At 36.4% G+C, this 21,509-nt stretch overlaps 1 protein-coding gene across 4 annotated transcripts in view; it reads left to right on the top strand.

The window, feature by feature from the left end:
• The window catches only part of LOC149533207 (uncharacterized), an 82,247-nt gene extending 61,750 nt beyond the window's left edge, over window positions 1–20,497 (top strand). For 2 of the 4 annotated variants that reach the window (XR_016356793.1, XR_016356794.1), the window contains exons 8-11: window positions 9,403–9,541; window positions 9,717–9,824; window positions 19,711–19,935; window positions 20,053–20,497. Coding sequence is in view for 2 of the 4 variants with exons in the window: in XM_089803730.1 (XP_089659856.1) it covers window positions 9,403–9,541; window positions 9,717–9,824; window positions 19,711–19,850 (387 nt within the window). In the remaining 2 variants the exon portion in view is untranslated. Of the gene's footprint in view, window positions 1–9,402; window positions 9,542–9,716; window positions 9,825–19,710 lie in introns of all 4 variants that reach the window. The other 2 variants (XM_089803730.1, XM_089803729.1) reach the window with 1 other exon arrangement.
• The last annotated feature ends 1,012 nt before the right edge of the window (window positions 20,498–21,509 follow it).

The following is a 21,509-nucleotide window of genomic DNA, read 5'->3' as shown; positions in this document are numbered from 1 at the left end:
AACCGACTAAATTGAGTTCAAGTTTACTTACCTTCAACAACTCGAAATGTGAGAACATTTTGAATATCCCTTAAGTCATGTAATGGTTTGTGATGAACATCTGAATGTTCCTCAGCTTCTGCATACACCTCCTTGATCCACTGAATACTCTTCTCAATCTTTTGTAGCATAAGATTAAATGAATGAACTGCACAAGGTGTCCAAAAAATATGTTGGTACCTCTCTTCAACCAACAAACCAACAGCTCTACAATTCTTTGTTGTGTCCGTTATGACTTGGACAATGTTTCTTGCACCCACTTGTTCAATGGCCTCAATTAGGATATTAGCAATAAATGACCCATCTTTTACTTGGCCCTCACAATCCACTGCTTTAAAAAATATTATACCTTTAGGGGACACTGCCAAATCATTGATCAATGGCTGATTTCTAGTATCTTTCCACCCATCTGAAACAATTGTTACCCTTGTTTCAATCCACGAGTCCTTGATGAGCTTCAATTTCTCATCAATCAACTTGACCTCATCATCCAACAAGGTGGTTCGTAATCTCTCAAAATCGAGACTTGAATACCCTATAGGTGTTGCATTAGCACTTCTCAACATCTGCTTGAAATATGGAGAGTGAACAAGATTAAAAGACAACCCATTTGCATACAAGCATCTTGCTGCATCAATGTCAATGATTTCCCTACTCAGATTTTGAAATGCAGTTTCAAGTGGTCCCTTTATTTTGTGTTGAAAGGGTGCTTTATTTTGCGAATTAGGGGCAATTGAGGTAGTATAAAAGGGGTGATTTTCTATCACAACATCTAGGGTGAATTTCATTCCTTTTGCTCTTTTCTTATTTTTATTGCCATCAATGGCACTTTGTCTAAGATCATCTCTCTTCAACTCGCTTATGCTCTTCAATATATTTTAATACTGAGGAGTTTGGCACAGGTGCATTTTTTTTTGAGGACATTTCTTCACTCCTCTACTAGGGTATCCACACAAATGACCCACCGCACGATAATATGAATTGTTTCTTTCCATATCACAACCCCGACATTTTCAACGGAAACCACCACCTTCTGAAAGAGGTTGTATAATATCCACATACTTCCACCAAGGAGAATCAGATGGAGGTTCTATTCTTTGTAGGATATTGGCATTGCCTACTCAGGCAGATGTAGATCCCTTTGAAGCTCCTTTTCCTATGATAAAAAATTGTATACATATTGACATATTGTTATTGAGAATAAAATTTTAGGGAATACAATAGCTAGATCATATTGGCAATGAAAGATAATTAACAAAAATAAAAAGATTAAACAAAACATTGAATCAAAAGAAAAATAGAACAAGAACTTACTTCTTCCTGCCATTGTAAGCTTGCAAAGATGTAGCAATGAGACACAAACACTTTAATATAGCTCACAATCTAATCTTCCAACTCCTACTGCACAAACTTACTTTTGCTCAATCACTTATTTGCTTAGAAAATCACCTATTTGCACACCACAAATGATGTTAGAAGCCAAAATAACCTATTTACATTCACTTCTTAGGGTTGCGGAACTCAAAACAATATCAAATTTGTTATAAAAATAACTTAAAAAGCTGTTCGTCGTCGGAAATTCGCCCAGGTTCGCTTCAAATTCGATTTGGGTACATAAAATTCACACAGGCTTCGAATTTCTGGATTGTGGGTTTGAACCACGCCTTGGAAATGGAACCCTATTTGAATTTTGGCCAAACCAGATTAGTATTTTGAACAAGTTTGAACCCATACATGGTTATGCGGGCAAAACAAATGAACCAAAGTAACTAAAGTTTTTTACAATGGCAAAGAATGTGAGAGTTTCGAAGGAAACCTTAGCCGTTTTTTAAGAACTCCCAAAATTGCAAGTTTAACAGTAAAAAAATGGTAGATCTAGTCGCAAATTAGATACAAAGGGTGTGAAGAAACCCAAGACACCACCGAATACAATAGAGAGCTTTAGAGAATGGGTTGAAATGCCCCCAAAAAAAACCACAATTTGTAGAAAAATGGGCTCAAAGAAAAACATTCAAATGCAGGCAAACAATGGCTAGAAAGATGCCTAGTCATCGCTGATCAAATCTTTGCAAATCGTGGTTGATAATCCCAGAAAATGACGATAGGGAAAAAAACCAAAAATGGCAAAAAAATTGCGTCAACGCAAATGCAATTTACAAAAACAATGAGCACAAAATTCTCAAAAAGACAACCCTTCTCACAAGCTAATTTCAAAAATCTAATTTTTTTTCAAAAAAAACATTAAAGATTTTTTGAATTTTTTTGCAAAAAATAATATGGCCGTGATACCATATTAGTGAACCAAACACACTAAAGTACCGAAGTCAATGTACTAGGCACAAGACTTCAGATGATTTGTAGAGCTTTTAGGCATGAAGGTGTGAGAGGCAGATTTTTTTTGTTCAATATGCTCGACAACATGCGCTTTCTACTGAGACCCTCCCTGCTTCTTCTGTTTAGAAGCCCATTATTGATGACAATTCTTCTTCATATGACCATATCTATGACAATAATTGCAGTTTATGTTGTTTATTCTAGAAATGTTCTAAGGTTAACTTGAGCCTTTTTGTTGCGAAGGCTGACCTTTCCCTTTGTTTTTCGGCTGAGAGTGTGTTGCAAAAGTTTGCTTTATAGAAGTTGAGGAAGAACTAGTAGAAAATTGCTCTTTTCCTATAGTCTTGCTGTAGAAGCTTGGTACAAAAGTTTGGAAACTTTAGATAAATATTCGTTGAGTTAATGTTGAGAGTTTCAACAAAATGTTGATAGGGCCTTGAAAGGCTCTTCAAGGTAATCACCACCATGTCTTCTTCCTCCATCTTCTGACCAATTGCTTCCAATTGATCCCAGATGTTCTTAATCTTTGTTAGATGCTCCTCCAAGGAAATTCTCTCATTGATCATGATGGAGAAAAGCTGATTCTTTAAAAAGAATGCACAACTTTTATCAGAGGTTTCATGTAAGGCCTTTAGGTGCTCCCAAAGCTCAATAATTGATTTTCCAAAGGGAACCTGTGGAAGTTGATCATCTATAACAAAAAGTTTAATGAGCATGATAGCTTCGCGATTGCGCTCATCAAACTTTTCCCGATCTTTATCTATTGTGACTGGATCCTAGATGGGGCCTAGGATGATCTTATCAAGGCAACAATATTAAAAAATGGTCATCATTCGCTACTTCCAAGTATTGTAGTTTCTGCCATTAAAACGCGGACTGCCTTCCAACATGATGTTGGTCAATGAAGCCATCTTCACATTTTTCGAGACAAAAAACAAGAGACTAGAAAGTGTTGATTACACAAACTTATATGCATAAATTTTTGTGCACTAAGACAGGTACATATTTCAATTCACATTCGTTGGTGCAAAGATCAAGGCATGGATTTCGAGACAAAATTGTTTGAAGACCCAAAAAAATTCAACGAAGGCCTAGAAGAGATCTCCAAATGCCCAGACATAATTTGAAATTGGAATAAAATTCTGATGACACAAATCGAGGCACAAAATTGTGGTACCCAAAAAATTTCAACAACCCAAACGAGATCTCAAAAAACCCACCAAGAATTTGCAAGTAGTTTTTCATCACGATAGAAAACTTGAGAGTTTTGAAGGAAACTTGAGGCATTTTTGAAAAACCCCAAAAATTGCAGATTTCACTATGAAAAAATGGTAGATTTGGTTATAGATCATATGCAGAGGATGTGAGGAAACCCTAGATGCTACCAAAAACGACAAATGGCTTTAGAGAATAGGTCAAAATGCCTCAAAAGCAACCATGATTTGTAGAAAAATGGGCTCAGAAAAAAACTATTGAATGCGAGCAAAAAAACTATCAGAAACCAGTTTTTTTTGGCTCCATGAAGTGCAAAAGACCCAAGAGTTGATCTGTGAGGATGACGCACAATCATCATTGATCAAATCTCTCTAAATCGTGGCAGATAGTCCCAAAAAATGACAGGGAAAACAAAAAATGGCAAAAAAATATGGTGTTAACGTAGAGATGCAGTTTGCAAAAATCATTTGGCCAGGAAATTCTCAGAAGACAACCCTTCTCACAAGCCAATTTCAAAAATCTGATTTTCTTTTCAAAAAAACCATTAAAAATTCTTAAATTTTTTATTTGATTGTTTTTTCAAAAAATGCTATGCTGTTGATATCATATTACACAAGTAATTGGTAAATTATTTGATGTATTAACAATGAGCAAATACACTTAATAAGTTACAATATTTATAAAATAGGCAAGTTTGTAAAAAGAAACTGTAGATAAGATCAGAGATGATCTTATCACCTAAAATTACAATAAAGCACATTATTGAGCATTAAATAAATAATAAAATATTATTTTAATACAAACTTCATGGCAACTCTTTTTGAAAAATGCAATTGGATGGATTTCTAGTAATTTATCTATCTTTGATAAGTAGGATATATTTTTTCCACAAGTCAAATTGTGATATTGCTATTAGGATTTAATTGTGTAGTTTTTGAGTCAAACTCATTAACTCATGTTTCATGAGTAGTGATTCACACAAATTTATCTCTCATGACAATAAATGGACCACTCAACACTCATTGGAGCTAGGTCATGCTCACAAAGGTGAAGCACTGGGACATCCTGTGAGGTCACCCATCCTAGTACTACTCGAGCTTGAGTGTGTTTAACTACGAAGTTTCTTCCATGGTCAAACCCACTCTACTTGCAACCTCATTTGCAAAACCTTCACCAAGATGTTGTGCTTTATGAACCATTCATTAGAAACCCCTTAAGCTCATCAATTGATAAGTAGGAGATTTTTCCACAACAAGTCAAATTGTGAAATTGCTATCAGGATTTAACTGTGTAGTTTTTGAGTCAAATTGATTGACTCATGTTTCATGAGTATCGATTCACACAAATCCATCCTTCATGACAACAAATGGAACACTCAGCACTGATTGGATCTAGGTGATGCTCACAGAGGTGAAGCACCGAGACTTCCCTGTAGTCACCCATCCTAGTACCACTCCAGCTTGAGCGTGCTTAACTACACAGTTTCTTCCATGGTTAAACCCACTCTGCTTGCAACCCCATTTGCAAAACCTTCACCAAGATGTTGTGCTTGATGAACCATTCATTACAAAGCCCCCCGTAAGCTCATTAATTGATAAGTAGGGGATGTTTTTTGACACCAAGTCAAATTGTGATATTTGTATCAAGATTTAACTGTGTAGTTTTTGAGTCAAGCGCATTTGAGCTGGAGTAGTATTTGGATGGGTGACCTCTTGGGAAGTCCTAGTGCTTCACCTTTGTGAGCATCACCTAGATCCAATGAGTGCGGAGTCTTCCACTTATTGTCACGAGAGATGGATTTGTGTGAATCACTACTTATGAAACACGAGTCAATGAGTGTCATGAGCCCAAATTTAAGGATATATGAATATTCGAATAACATTATACAATGATAATAATTAAGAATAATAATATTATAATCCATTATAATAGTGATATATTTGACAATATAACACAATATATAAGATTATAGCATAATCGTAATGTAAAATATTATATTAAATAACAAATAAATAATTTTGATTATAAATGATATCAGACACTAATAATAATTTTATAACATACCTACATGGGATAATATTATAATATAATTGAGAATTACATATTATTATAAATAATATACAAAGAAATATACTATGTAATAGTATTATGAATAATGATATTATTAATATAATATATAATATGTTATATGTTATAATTACATCATAAATCTATAGCTGATAATATATCATCACATTGATAACTAAAGGTAATGAATTGATTAATTAATTTAATATAGCAACGTACTATATTATGATCTAATAATATAGTTGATATAATCAATTAATATATAGATAAGATAATATCATGTCCCCATATTTATAAGATTTAGTAATTAAATGAATAATAAAATAAATTATAATATAATTTATTATTGTCTATTATAAGAAAATTTGTAGCACACATATATAGATCAATATCACCATATATGTAATTAATATAATGAATACAATATGATAAATGATATAATATAAATATAATGAAAAGAATACAATATTAAGTAAGTAACAGTCAATTAAAATACTATGACTGATTGATATGATAATTAGTTAATAAATAATCAATTAATATTAATGCAAAGAAATCATTATACTGATAGCTATTAGATAAAACAATTGTCAAGGAGAGGTGCCCATTGCTTAAAGAAAGGTACAAGTTCGAAAAGACGCATTTCTAGTAATTTGCCCATTCCATTATATATATGGGAATTTAAACTCATTATTGGGGAATCATCGGAGAAAATATAATACAAAGGATACAAATAAGAGATTAAGTCGAAAATAAATGATGGACCCCCAAATCGGGTTCATTACAATGAGTTTGACTCAAAAACTACATAGTTAAATCTTGATAGCAATATCACAATTTGACTTGCTGTGGAAAAATATCTCTTACTTATCAATTGATGAGCTAAAGGGGCTTTCTAATTAATGGTTCATAAATCACAACATCTTGGTGAAGGTTATGTAAATGGGGTTGTAATCGGAGTGGGTTCAACCATGGACGAAACTCCGTAGTTAAGCGCGCTCGAGCTGGAGTAGTAATGGGATGCGTGACCTTCCGAGAAGTCTTGGTGCTTCACCCTTGTGAGCATCACCTAGATCCAATGAGTTCTAAGTGTTCCATTTATTGTCATGAGAGATAGATTTGTGTGAATCACTACTCATGAAACATGAGTCAATGAGTTTGACACAAAAACTACATAGTTAAATCTTGATAGCAATATCACAATTTGACTTGCTGTGGAAAAATCTCCTACTTATCAATTGATGAGCTTAAGGGGCTTTCTAATGAATGGTTCATAAAGCACAACATCTTGGTAAAGGTTTTGCAAATGGGGTTGCAAGCAAAGTGGGTTTAACCACGGAAGAAACTCCATAGTTAAGCGTGCTCAAGCTGGAGTAGTACTGGGATGGGTGACCTCACAGGATGTCGCAATGCTTCACCTCTGTGAGCATGACCTAGATCCAATGAGTGCCAAGTGGTCCATTTATTGTCATAAGAGATAGATTTGTGTGAAAATTTACATAGTGAAACCCTGATAGCAATATCACAATTATCTATCTTTGATTTTAAATAATAGTTTTAATCTAAGCTTTAAGATTTTAATTTAAATCAAGTTACATATTTAGAAAAATAACTTTTCATGCCTTAAATGGCAAATCAGGATAAAATCCATTTTGCTAACATATGTTATGCTAAGGACCTAACGACCAAGAGTTCTGGCATAACAAAACTTAACATCACCATTCATGTCCTGACAAATCCTTGCATAGTGATATTGCTATTAGGATTCAATTGTGAAGTTTTTTGAGCCAAACTCATTGACCCGTGTTTCATGAGTAGTAGTTTACAAGAACCCATCTCTCACGAGAGTGAATGGAACGTTTAGAACGCATTCCATCTAGCTTGAGCTGGAGTAGTACCTAGATGGGTGACCTCTTGGAAGTCTCAGTTCTTTACCTCTATGAGTGTCATCTAGATGCAATGAGTGCCATCTAGCTTGAGCTGGAGTAGTACCTGGATGGGTGACCTCTTGGAAGTCCCAGTCCTTCACCTCTATGAGTGTCATCTAGATGCAATGAGTGCTAAATATTCCATTCATTCTCATGAGAGATAGGTTCTTGTGAACCATTACTTATGAAATCTATGTCAATGAGTTTGATTCAAAAAATTACACAGTTGAATCTTGACAACAGTATCACAGTTTGAATTTGATTTGCTGTGGAGAACATCTCCTACTTATCAAATCCTTCATTCTTGTTCCTCTTGGTTATTCTGTTAGTATTCACTTCTGTAGATCTGTTAGTGGATACATCATATTCCCTTTCATCATTATTTTTAACACATTTGGTAACGCCACTGTTTGTGGATAGTTTACTGTATTGGGGATGGAATTGTGATTGAAAATTTGGTTTTCTGTTTGTCTGGATATTATAAGTTACTTTGAAAGAAACTTATTTTGCTTTATTGGTAGTTGAGATGCATAAGTTAGTTCATCAGTGTACTTCAACATGTCTTCAAAATATGACCAATAAACCTTCCATGTTTTTGATTAATAGAGGATGGCCAGTAAACTTTTCACATACAGCTTTATCTACTCTTTCAAGAGGAATAGGAGAATGGAGATGCTTTTGGCTGAACTGTCGATTGCATGTCATGGATCACAAGATGAGTGCCAAGGGGAGTCCAGCGACTTGGTGGGATGTAGACCCAAACAAGCTAATGCAGGTCAGGAAGATCATTCTATGCATTATGGATTGGTTGGTGTCCAATTTTAGGAGGTAAGATGAGTCTAACAGTTCTAGAAATGAGGAGTATTCTATGATATTTGCATTGGACAACGAGTTCAATTAGCTACAGGTTTATTGTGCTTTTAACTTTCTATAGAAAACTTGATGTGGGTGTGCATGTTAAACATTTTGGATCAATTGATTGTCAGATTGCTTATTTGAATAATAAATTGCCTCTTCATTTACTATTTTCGATAATAATATTAAAATCTGTTTCTGTGCTGTCATCTTTCTGCCATCTCCAATTTTTGGGAAAATGTTTACTGTCACTATTGCTGTGTCTTGTACACTGCGTGCATCACTAATTATCATACTCTGTGTGCTAAAAAATTAAGCTTTGTGGAGCAATATACTTTTGATATTATTGTAGTTATTTGTTTTCCACTAGGAAGTTATTTGATGTGCTTGTAACGATGCAAACTCTGCTTCTAAAGTTTAATAGGGACTGAAAGTTGTGAAAATTATCTTTCTAAACATCGGCTAGGACACTAAGAGGCCATCTAGGAATGCATAAGGTTTACAAGATCATTTTACTGATAGTTTTCTTCAAAGACTCAAGTAAAATGCATTTTGACTGAATAGTTTTATAATTGCATGTATTCTGAGAAGCTAGAAAAATTGATTTAGTTGACTGAGTTGAGAAAATTGTGTCTGCCAAACATCAAGCATTTGGTACAAAAGAGGCCATTTTAAAGTTTATAAGGTTGAAAATCTCATGTTGCTGATAGTGCTCATCAGAGGTACAAAATAAGCGCATTTTTATTGAAGATTTTTATGATTACATGTTTACTGAGAAGCTAGAGAATTTTCTGATGTAAAAAAATAGAATTGAACATTGTGTCACTCTTTAATACCTCGTGCTATTGTTCATCCAAATATTGATTGTTAAAAAGCTAATGGTTTGAGATTTTGAGTGTGTTTTGCTTTCTCAAAATACTTTTTGTTGCCTTTTCTTTTCCTTAGGTAGTTTTCATTATTGCAGAAAATATCAAAAAGAAGGAAAAAGGTGATTTTAACTGCACCCAATCAGACCCTTCAGAAGAATGAAACCTCAATGTGCATAGTCCCAAAAGTGCCAAAAAAGGAACTGTTGAATTGCAAAGACTGGCAGTGCTTGCAAGGTAATTCTTCATCCATTGTTTGAATGGTTTTTGAAATTTTACAGTGCTGTTGTTGATTTATCTTTTGAACATATGTAAAGACGTTGCATTGTTTCATTTTTATGTTGGCCCTGCATATTATTTGGAGATTTTCAAATTTCAAAAGATGGCTTATCTGAATTCTATCCTCTTATAGAAGCTGGTACATCATGGAAAAGCGGTGTACGACGTAGTTCGAGGATAAGGTCAAGACCTTTGGAGTTTTGGAGAGGAGAGAGATTCTTATATGGTCGTGTGCTCAATTGTAAGTATTCTGGGTCAGTGAATTTGAAGTTTTTCCTTGTTGAGCAGTCATCCGATTATGCATAAGCTTATATTGCAGATAATTTGTTTATTAAAACCAAAATAATAGAAAGAATGCTGAACATATTTAGAAAGAACTTGTATTTTAAATTTTTATTTAATAGGGTGATTAATTTGAAAAGCTTTCTATCTAATCACTGAAAATGGTTGTAGATAGATATCTAGTTGTGTTATTTGAATAAACATTTTGGGCCACACTCTATAGTCACTATTTTGGGCCACACTCTATAGTCACTGTATTGTATGTGACCACATGTATGTGACTTGATCACTGTCATAGTGGTGGTTATGGTTTCCAGGTTATTACAGTATGCCTAGATTTTTGGGTATTCTCCAATAATCCCGTGTGAATGGCTGTAGACTCCATGTCTGGTTTGATAAACCCAAACAACTCTCTGTGTAGGTTGCTACAGGTTCCTGGATATGGCAGGTTGTCAACTTTACCTGTTTGTGTATTGATGTAGGTTGTCTGTTCTCTGTGAGTGTCTCTGCTGTCTTCTTCAAAGCTCTATAGATATAGTGATCAGAAGACCAGCACTCAACAAGGTGACCTATCAATTCTGCTCACAAGATGATGATTGATTTAGGTGATAATCTGATCTGGTGGAAACCTGGCATGTAATAAAATGAAAATGAAGAATAAAGGCGACCATCAGTCCAGACTTAAATGATATTTGATGGAGGGTTTTGTCAACACCACAGTATGTTTCTCCACATGTTTTCACATTTGTTTGTGAGTGCACAGCGTTTAATACCCTTGTGCAATCTCTAAAGCAAGTCAGGAGAGGAACATATCATTGTCCCCTGGCATGGAACCCAAGGACACTTCATATAGCAGTTATTGCTGAACAAGAAGGAAGAAAAAAACAAATTAACAAGATTATAACTGCCTAGTAATTGAGTAATCGCCGTCTATTGAGAGAGATTCAGATTGATCAAAGACAGAAAACAATTAATACATTATCACTGCCCAAGGAAGGAATTGACCCAGTCTGAAGTTACTTAGCTAGTATCATTGTTAATCACAAGGAAGAGGTGCGATTTGGTACTTTACTAATTAAGCTTGACTGCAAAGATCGTGATTGTTAGAATGCAACTTCTCACATCATGCCTCATTACATATTAATAGAGGTTCTTTCACTCATCCAAAGGCTGGTAATTTTATTTTTATATTCGATTCCAGGTTTGGAGCACTCTAAAAAGAGCAGTTAGCAGCTGACTGAAGGTGGTATTCAATCACTTGTAGCAAGGCCAAGCACATGAGTATAGAGAAACTGAGCAGGGATAGCATTAAGACATTGCAAGATTACAAAGATTTGTTAGGAATAGCAATCAGGATTAGAAATCAAAGGCTGCACTACCTGATTAGCAGTAATCTAATTGCATAATCATAATTCATTATTCAGAGATAGTGATCAGAGACCAAGGCATAATGTCTCCTCAAATGCCTTGTATATCCAGGAGACAATATCACAGACCATTTTTTCATTTGGAATCTATTATTCACTTAGAGCAATAGTTATTGGTAGCAGAAATTACTGTCCATTATAATACTTCACATCCATTTTTGCTTACATAATCTGAAGTACTCCTGATATAAGGTAATATAGAAATACTTTCATAATAAGCATAATTGTCTCAATGATTTGTAAAAATCAGAGATCTCTCATTGGCACATTACAAGTGGTTTCAGAGCTAGTAAACCTGCTAGCTTTGGGTAAATGTCGTAAAGCTTGATTAATTATGGCAACAGAAGATATGAAGACATTGGCAAGATCATTCAATGATTTAGGCAACAAGCTTAGCACTCAATTGCTATTTAACTATTGTAATGTTCCTTTAATGATTGTCTTAGTTTGTATAGATAGTTTCTATTTTCAACTTCTGTTTACATTTGTTTCTTTTAGAAACATTGTAATGTGAATGCGTATATATTGTAAACTCCATTTTTATTATTGATATACAATTACGATTAAATGACATTAGAGCAAGTTGATGGAGCTTTATAGAGTTGGCAAATTTTTTAGTAAAATTTTGCAGCCTTCTTGGAATTCGTTTGAGAAGTTTTTGTTTTTGATCTTTAAAAATCCTTCTTGTTGGGAAACATGGGTAGTTAAACAGTTTGCATAACTGAGGGAGTTACATGGGTCCGATGGTTTGCCGCGCATCCCCTCAATCATTATATGTATGGACTTTCTTCATAGAACGAGATATGGGAATGTGAAGATACTATTGTATATGGTGATCAATGAATAAATGAAATACTATTGAGTTCTCTCTATATTCTGTGTTAAATACCTTGCCTTTTTGTCTATATGCTATAAGTTCATGTTACCCCACTAGGGTAAACATTTGGCATCGTTGCCAATAGAATCTTGGAAGTCACAAAGGTAATGGAATATAATGGATAAATGGGACCACCTATTAACGAGAATATCATAACCAATGATGACGAAGTTACAGAGCTTTTCGAAGGGGAACATGCCTTGACCACCAATTTCCACATTATGTTTTGGGAAGCCATTGAGACTTTTGTACGAAGGGAGGATTCACGAGAAGACGTTGCCGAGGATATTGTGTTGGACGCATTGAACGTAAGCTCTGTTGCAAATAGGCCATTGCACCACCTACCTCATTTGTTAGCACAAGCATCCCTCGCTCAGAGGAACCGAAAGGAGGAAATTGAACGTGAACAACGTTGACAACAGATGCTGTGAAATTTTGCCGAAAATAACTATCGGGAGGAAGAAAAATGCGATTTAACCCTGCGAAGGACCAATCCATGAACTTTAAACCCTTGAGAAGGGAGAATAAAAAGGACACTATAAACTTGTATGACTAGGTCACACAATTGACCCATGTACGGAAATATGAATTAATAAAAAGTGTTTTGTTTAAACATGATGTTTTGTTAGAGAATTGATGCCCAATTTATTAAATAAATATAGGAATAAGAAGGAAAAATTGGATGCCTTGCAAGCCACACATGAAGCTCTAATCCTTGCACAACAAATAGAACACTAAGGGAGGTTAAGGCAACTCGACTAGGTAACCGACCGAATGGTTTCCTTAAGGGGACCATAGAGGTGTTACAGTAGGTGATCACAAGGGTGTTACTAGAGGTGCAACAATTGAAGGGGAATGCTATTGTTTGCTAGAACATTGATAGTTAAGTAGCAAAAAATTACTTGAGGAAACACGACAAAAGCTAAATTTGATTGGGGAAACACGAGAACAGTTTATAAACCTATCTCACACACCACATGCGGAGAAAACCCAAAGTAGGAGTGAAGAGGGAACCAGTGTAGTTGGAGGTGACGAAGCGACACGAGCGCGGGGTAGCCAAGATACTCTGTTTGATCCTTGCATGTCGAATGAGGGAATACAACCTGGTAGTTGAAACTTTATATCCAATCCTACCACTCCTCATACCAATACAGGCAAAGCATGTTCCCAAACATAGACCTTACCACCACCACAGGGGGCACAACTAGTACAATGGGTAATACAATGGATAGTTATGGCCTCAAACAAGTAGAAATTGCCCAAGTTCATGGGCCAGGTGAAGGAGGATCCTGTCTATCATTGTTGATCTTGCAAAAGTATTTGGACAACTAATGGAGTAACTGATTAGGATGAGTTGGTCAACCGATTTCCCGCTACACTAAGGGAGGGAGCCAAGGACTAGTAGCCTAGTGTGAAAGCCAAATTTATGACATAGGCAAAGTTGAAGAAGGAATTTTAGATAGAATTCAAGTTGTTGTGAGACAATAATGAAATCCTTGCCGGAATCTATGGTACAAAACAAGGAAAGAACAAGTCTGTTAGAGCTTATGGGCGACGGCTAAAGGAATTACTAGGAAAGATGGAATGTGTGCTAGCTAACGGACTGAAGAAGTGATGGTTTGTTAAGGGATTGAGAGCTTCCCTTCGGAAGAAAATGAAGATTGTACCTCCTACATCGTACGAAAATGCATACAACTGTGCAGTGGATTTGGAGAGTGAAAATTAGACTCCCAAGAAAAACAAGTCATCGGATGATGAGTCCTTAGAGAAAAGTAGTGATGAGGAATCAAGTAAAAAAGTACGTGCCTTACAGAAAGACCTCTAGAGGATGATGCAAGAGCTCAAGGGAACAAAAGGAGGATCCAACAAAACTGAGGAGGGCAAAGTGTGGTCTACCAATTGCAAAGAAGACGAACACGCAAAAGGTTCTTGTTTGAAGAAATCCTTTTGCGACGTTTGCCAGATCATGGAATATTCCACTAAAGAATGTCCCTACAACATGAGGGCCATGAACCAACAAGTGTTGTTTACACAGGAGAAACTCTCTACATCAAGAACCGATGCTCAACAAAATAACAATACTATGTCATCTGCCTATAACCCCACAACTAAGATCCTCAAATCCCCCTATCACCTCACGAGGTTCGCAATGATGAACTAACCAAGTCAACTACATGAACCTATTAAAAAAGTAGATATTATAGTCCTCCCCCCCTACGATTGCTTGTCCCCAAGCAATCCTACAGCAAAAATGTACACCATAGTCCACCTGGATCCAAATGGTGAAACTGTGCAATATCACTGTCGCATACAATTGGCTCATATAGCACCAACACCCAAATAATGGATATCAATAACCAAATCATTTGAAAACTAATTGTAGGCACTGCTGGAGGTAACAAACCATCGGAGTTCATCCCAATTGAAACACCAACTCTATCAACACCCAAGTCCCCATCTAACTAACACTCACACCCAACTACACTGTGAAGATGGTAATGACCAAAGGTACCTAAAACACTATCATTAACATCAACCTCTGCTAAGTTGTCTTGAGTGTGTCTATGCTGCAAGTGATCTTTCTTGCAACTATCGGTCCCATTTGCAAAAGATGGTGCTAACCCATCCCATAATGGATGTATAAAACTAGAGCCAACCCACACTGACGTAAAACCAAATCCTTTACTTGTGGATTGAAAGCAAAATAATGAGTGACACCCCACTATATAATGCTTGTAGAAAGCCCCAATATTTGTCAATTGGCTCATTAGTACCAACTTGGGAACTAGGAGACAACTCTAATCTTTGACTTCGCACAACTCTTGGTTGGGTAGGATCTTGGGCAACCCTCTTAGCAAATCCAACCACAAAATCCTTGTTGAGAAGCATTGTAGCCAAGGTCTCTACAATCTTCCTCACCAATCACCGTATAGCACAAGAGCCCTGAATGAGAGTACCTTGAGATAATGTATATGGTTCCTCTTGTAGATTTGAACTGTCAAATAAATACTCCATGAATGACTTAGTGTAGTAGAAATTGTATGTGGAAGCATCAACATGCTCCCCCTTTGAAAATGTGGCACGTCCAACTATCTAATGCTATTTGTTGTATGATATAAAGATATAGATTCACTTCCAACAAAAGGAAGCAAATTACCATGAGAGCTCGTCTCCCTTAATGCTCTCACCTCCTCTATACCTACTATACCCATATCCTGGACGGATGTGTCTGCCACATCACCCCTAATCGTGGATGCAAACTCACCCCCAACCACCACAACATGCAGTTGAATTGGATCTGAGGCTGGTGTGGACTGAACAGTCTCCAACTCCACGGTCACCTCATCCAATCGTGGCTGTGATTCCTAGAATGCCAACTAGGCATTGTAGTGAGTCCACAATCACCTCAAGCTCATGGATGAGCTCAACCACCTCCTCCACATCACTTTCTCTAACAATGTCTCATAACAGGTGCTACCCCATTCTAGAAGGTAATCCTTGTTAGCAACTAACTGTGAATAATCATGTCTCAAGATTTTGACAACATCTCAAAGCGCATGAACCTTTGCTAGGGAAAGACTACTATCACCGTGCTCATCTGACATAGGAGCACTCCAACCATATGTAGATAACAGCTAGCGAATCACATCATAATGCTCAAAAGATGAAGTGATGTCACCATCACTCACCTTCAACTGAGTGGCTACATGATGCCTCTGTAACCCTTAACTCCTATGCAAGCTCTCTGTCTCGCTAAATGCACTATGCTAGAAAATTGAATCAGGGCTGCTCACCACATGATCACTCACCAAATGTGTGCTATCACACTCGCACACATCTGCAACTTGGCTTCAACTACTCATTACCTCAATCGACGCCTCCTTCAAAGAAGAGGAAGCCCTGTATCGTACTCCTTGCATGGCTCCACTCCCCTTTCAACAGAAAGTCCCTGTAAATCCTAATCCTAGGACCCATCCAAAACCCCCTTAGAGTCATCACCTCATTTATGGCAAGGGATACCATACCCAGTGCAACTCATAGCATCCTCAAATGGGTCATCAAATGCGTCCATACTATCTCCATCCACATCTCCTAATAGAGCCTCAACTGTCAACACCATGACTTTGCACACATGACTAGGCCAGGTTGTGAATCAATAATGCTGGAGCATAAACCAACACCTGCTAACTTCACTGTATCACCCAAATCATTAATATCATAGTTGGATAGCTCCATGCTCTCATCTATCCCACCAGAGAAAGGTGTTGCCTCTCGCTCTGCACCAACACTACGACAACTGACATGTAAAAGTCCAATAACAATCCCCTCCTCGAGAGAGCTAAACAATCAGTTGTAAGTACTACCCAAATAGCCTTTGTAGTATGTACTATCTATAGTGACAACTTAGGAATCCTGAACCTGATGAAGCTCAATGTTGTTGTCTACCAAGGGCCCTAACACATCTACATGTCTCTATGGGGAATGCCCATCATCAAAACTATGAATAGGACCAGTAGGTGCCATACTAAATAATGGTACATCTACATCATGGACACTTGCTGGGGAAAACTCAAGCCTCCTTCTCTGCAACCTCGATGCCAACCTACTAAAGGCAGAAACCATATAAGATAATCAGATGCTTTTCCATCAAAATGAGCTCATGCTTATAACCCCCATCCGCACAGAGTTTCCCCAATCCAACTTGACTTAAGAAACTTCCTCAACAAAACATCATTTTATAACGTGTCATATAATATAATTTTTAAATTTCTTTTGGCTCCCAAAAGCGACCTTTTCTACCATATTGTAACATTATCACACACAAGGCCACCTTTTCTTGTGACCAAGATTTAAAGCTTTCCAACCCGATTCCAATGAGCTATGACACTAAGGTAGCCAAAGTACAATAGCAACAAAAATAGCAACCTCAACATACTTAGATGAATAATAATAATAATTCACCCGTTTTGTGAAAATGACTAAAGAAGCATCAGAATTGAGATCTGACAATACGAGAGTGATCTTGATGAAGAAAGATGATGAATGAACTGGACGGGGTGACTTACTATAAATAGACACTCCCTCCAAGATTTTTGGAGACCAAATTAGAAGCCCAAAATAAAAACAAAGAGCATTGCTCAACTCCTCTAACTCAACTGAGCTCATTGGAATCAACTAGTTGACTTACTATAAATACTAGATTTCTCAAAACTGAGCTAAAACTCACCATAGCCTGCTGGGAAGCCTGTAACCCCAACTTAGACCATCAAATCCCCCTATTAGCTCACGAGGGTCTCAATGATGAACTGGCCAATCCAACTATAGGAACCTGCTAGAAAAGGGGACATTACAGAAATGTTGTTTACAAAAGATTTCTGTGTATTTGGAATCAAAGTAGGGGATATGCTATTTCAGACCTGAACATCAATCAAGTGGAATCCCGAAAGTACCTATAAATGGTGATTTGAGATTTGAAGACTTTAACCTGACTCTTGCCAAACCTGAACTGGTTTTGGAGGGTACAAATCTTCAAACCCATTCTTTACTCACGTACAAATTGCCAAACTCATTTTGTATCCTGGGTTTCAGCCTCAAACTTTCAAGGTTTCTCTAACAATTTCTAATCTTTCTAAAATTCTCCCTAAAGCTTTGTAACCTTTTCTTGCATGCAAGAAAACACGGTAGAAGGTTGCTTAAGTCAAACTCTTATTTAGGAAACAACCTTTAAATGAAAAGAAATACAAAAGTGTGTTGTGTTGTAGCAGAGACTAGATCTAGAGAATGAAGTCTTTCATGCCTTGGCAATGTAAATGCTTCTTTGAACACGATCAAGTATGTTGATGTAATCACTTTGACTAAATACCAAAAACCAAAAGAAAATCATGAAAGACAAAAACCTCATGTAATGGATGTTGTAACTTGCCACAATGTTATTGAGGATGAGAGAGAACACTTGAATGGAAGTGGATGAATGTGGATCTTCTTCCTTGAAGAACAACTTCTTTGCTTGGCCTCCAATGGTGGAAGCAACTAGTTCTATGAAAGAAAACAACCTTGAATACTTGAGGGAAAGGATAGGCTTTTAATGCTTGAATTATAACTTAATGACTCTTGAAATTGATTTGCTTCCTTGTATTTAATAGCTTGAATGCTTGATTGCTGAATTATTTTGACAATGATGAATGTGCTTGATAATAGATCATTGATCGCAAAATGAGGAGAGATAGGGTGTTTATATACAACTAACAACATTTCTGGGTTAAAAATATTCAGGAAGGTCAACCACAAGACAAAATTCCCTAGTAATGCCCTAACATAGGGCACTGGGTTAAATTTGGGCTGCAATTCTTTGTGACAGCTCCAATAGTGTTCTATACCCTAGATAATGAGCCAGAATTTGGGCAAGGTGTTGAAAAAATAGGGTAGGTGCAGGATCTCGAAGTACAACTCATTTTGAGGTTGAGATAGGTCACGAAGGCCATGAACAAGGCCACAAATAAGGATATAGAGTCCAAGTAATGAAATTAATTATCTAATTTGAGGAAAAATAGAAGAGCACATTTAGAAATAAGTGATAACCTTAAAATTTCACAAGATTGAAAGGATAAAGATTCCATATTTGAATTTAAGTGCCTGTCAAATGCCATATGAGGTCCTATTATAGGAAATGCACTTAAGTGTCTTTAAATCGTACACAAATTAGGTGCTTACAATTCAAGACGGTGCAAATTTTTTTACTCGCGAGGTTGCATTAGGTTAGTAGATTCTAGCAGCATTTCTCACCGTTGGTTTTTCATCTTGGATTTTCACATTAACTCTTGTGCTTTGTTTCTTGTGTGGTTGCAGTACTTTTTGTTTCAATTTCAGTTACTTTTAGATTTCAGTTTGAAAGATTAAAAAGTTTTATTTGCAATAGTTTGTATTTACTACTAATGCATCCCACCTTCTAGTAGTAGAATTGTATTCTGCAGTTGGTATCAGAGCCTAGTCACTGGGTTGAATCCCCTCAGGTAATGCTGAGGGGAGTCCCTGAGGGGAGGTTGTTGGAACATGTACAGTATATCCCCTCGAGATTCATGACATGGTCTAATAGCCTCCTGTGAGATCCTCAATTGAGATGGTAGTGATTTTCTGAACAAATGCATCTTTTGAGAGAAACATCCAGCCCAACTTCCTACAATCTCTGCATGCCTTTTTGTCTTCATATAGTAATCTTCTAGTGAAATGGAATTTATGCATGATCTACTAGCAGCTAGTCTTGTCATGTAGACTTATCCATGTACTGAAAACTTAATATTGTAATTGAATGGCAAGTGGCCTACACTGAAGGTCCAACTAATCTTATTTTTGCTATAGTCATCTTAAGTAGATGCATCTAAGAATGTTCACTTTTATGGTTAATTGGTGCATTAAGATAAAAGGGAATACAATTGACCTTTTCAATGTTTTGATATCGTAATATTTGTTTTTATCCAAGAATTTTTGATTTATCATTTTCAAAATAACCATTTAGAAGAAACTAAGATTGGATGGATTGGCAGGTTTATCAACTGTAATTGGAATCAAATACACATCTCCAGAATCTGTAGTGACAGGCAAGGACAAAACCACAAGATTCAAAGTTGAGTCATTTGTAGATGAGAAATTTTCTGATGCTGTCAACTTTGCAGCTCTGTATTGATCATTTTATCATGAATTTTCATTGCTTATCTTCATTTTTGTGTGTACCTTACAAACGGGGGTTACATCAAAGAAACACGATAGAGGTGAAACTATCTCGTTCCATGTGTAAATTTCTAGTACTTAATTGAATAAACTAGTGAATTGCACTGCAGCTGGGCATGCCACTGTTTAAGACATCAGTTTGTATCCCCTTTTTCCAGCAGCGTTGCCACACAAATTTGAAGAACAGCAGGAAGTCATGATACTTTTTCTTTTCTTAAATTACCGATTAAGGTAATGTTAGCAGCCGTTTCTTAGGTCACTGCCAGATGAGACATTCTTTGGGGTATGAAATACCTATGTGGAATTGTAGAAATGAGTTGCTTCGAAACAGATCAGCAAAATTCTTTTGGGAAAGAATTGGCAGATTAGAAGTATATGATTCTTTTAGGAAAGAAACCAGATTTGGGAGCAAGTAAAATAAGAGATTTTTAGCCCATTACTTGTTCAAAATAGAGAGTTTAACCCATGAATTGTCCAAGTGAAATGTCAAAGTCTCTCTAAAATAGTAGAATGTGGTGGCTTTAATCGTATGTGATTCTTTGGTAGGTACAGGACGAGGTTATACAAGTTATTGCTGAATTAATAATGAATTATTTCACAGAATGATGTGAGTGCACCTCTAGTCTTGCTAGGTCCTGCCTATATAACTAATATTTTCATTACACCCTTATTAAGTTTTTCAATGTCTGAATGTGACATTCTAGAGTATAAATTGGTTTATTTTTTAAATTTGTTTCTGTAGGGTAATTTTTAAATTTTTATTGGCCAGTATCATTTTTCCTAATGCTAAAATTGATTTCTTTGACACAAAAATAAAAAATCTCTGGAATGTTCTTCCAAGTTCTAGTATTCTCCACCAAGACTTCCTCAATTTTGATCCTCCTGATCGTCTTGCCGTTTAGCCATTTTGTTGCAGAAAATGAGCTGCAATGCCTGCAAGGTCCTGCGCAAGGGTTGAAATGGATTGAAACCTTGCAATCGCAAGCCAATGTACCGCTATTTTTTGCTTAATTTCTTCGGTTGCGCGGGTTTGATGACCTTCATTCAAGGCGGCCATGAGACCGAATGTCCGGGTAAGATTTAAAAATCTCAGCTAGGGTTCCCTTCTCCATCTCTGGTTTCGAGGAGTTCAGGTCTGGTCAAATTCCAAGGCTTTTTGTCAAATTCCATGTTTGCGTCTGCAGCTAGGGTTTTCTTCTCGCTTGAGTTTCCAGTGCCTGAGTCGACATGTCGCAGGATCGAATCAGGGGAAAAAAAATTGTAGTCGTGTAAAATTTGGCTAGAATTGCGCCAGGGATTTGAACTGTGGTCGTCGAGAGCCATTAGAGCCGTTGAATAGCGGAATCGTCCCCCCACGAACTCAAAATGAAGAACGAAACTTTTTTTCTCATATTTTATTAAAACAATTGTTTTGATACGAGTGATTAGTGATGTAATTTTAATTTTTTTCCTTACAGAAAGTGTTTTACATTTTTATAATATAATGATTTTATTGTTTAAAACGAAAAAGTATGGTTAAGACGTATTTGAAAGTGTAATATATTAAATTGTCCTTGTGTTGGGAGGATAATTCAAGACCCCGTAGCTTAATTTAATAATATAATATTATAATTCT

This window comes from Cupressus sempervirens, chromosome 10 (assembly GCF_028749045.1).
Source record: "Cupressus sempervirens isolate cs-2001-9-10 chromosome 10, ASM2874904v1, whole genome shotgun sequence".
NCBI lineage: Eukaryota > Viridiplantae > Streptophyta > Pinopsida > Cupressales > Cupressaceae > Cupressus > Cupressus sempervirens.
Note: the sequence above shows the minus strand (reverse complement) of the source record. Positions and strands in the feature narration are given on the sequence as shown.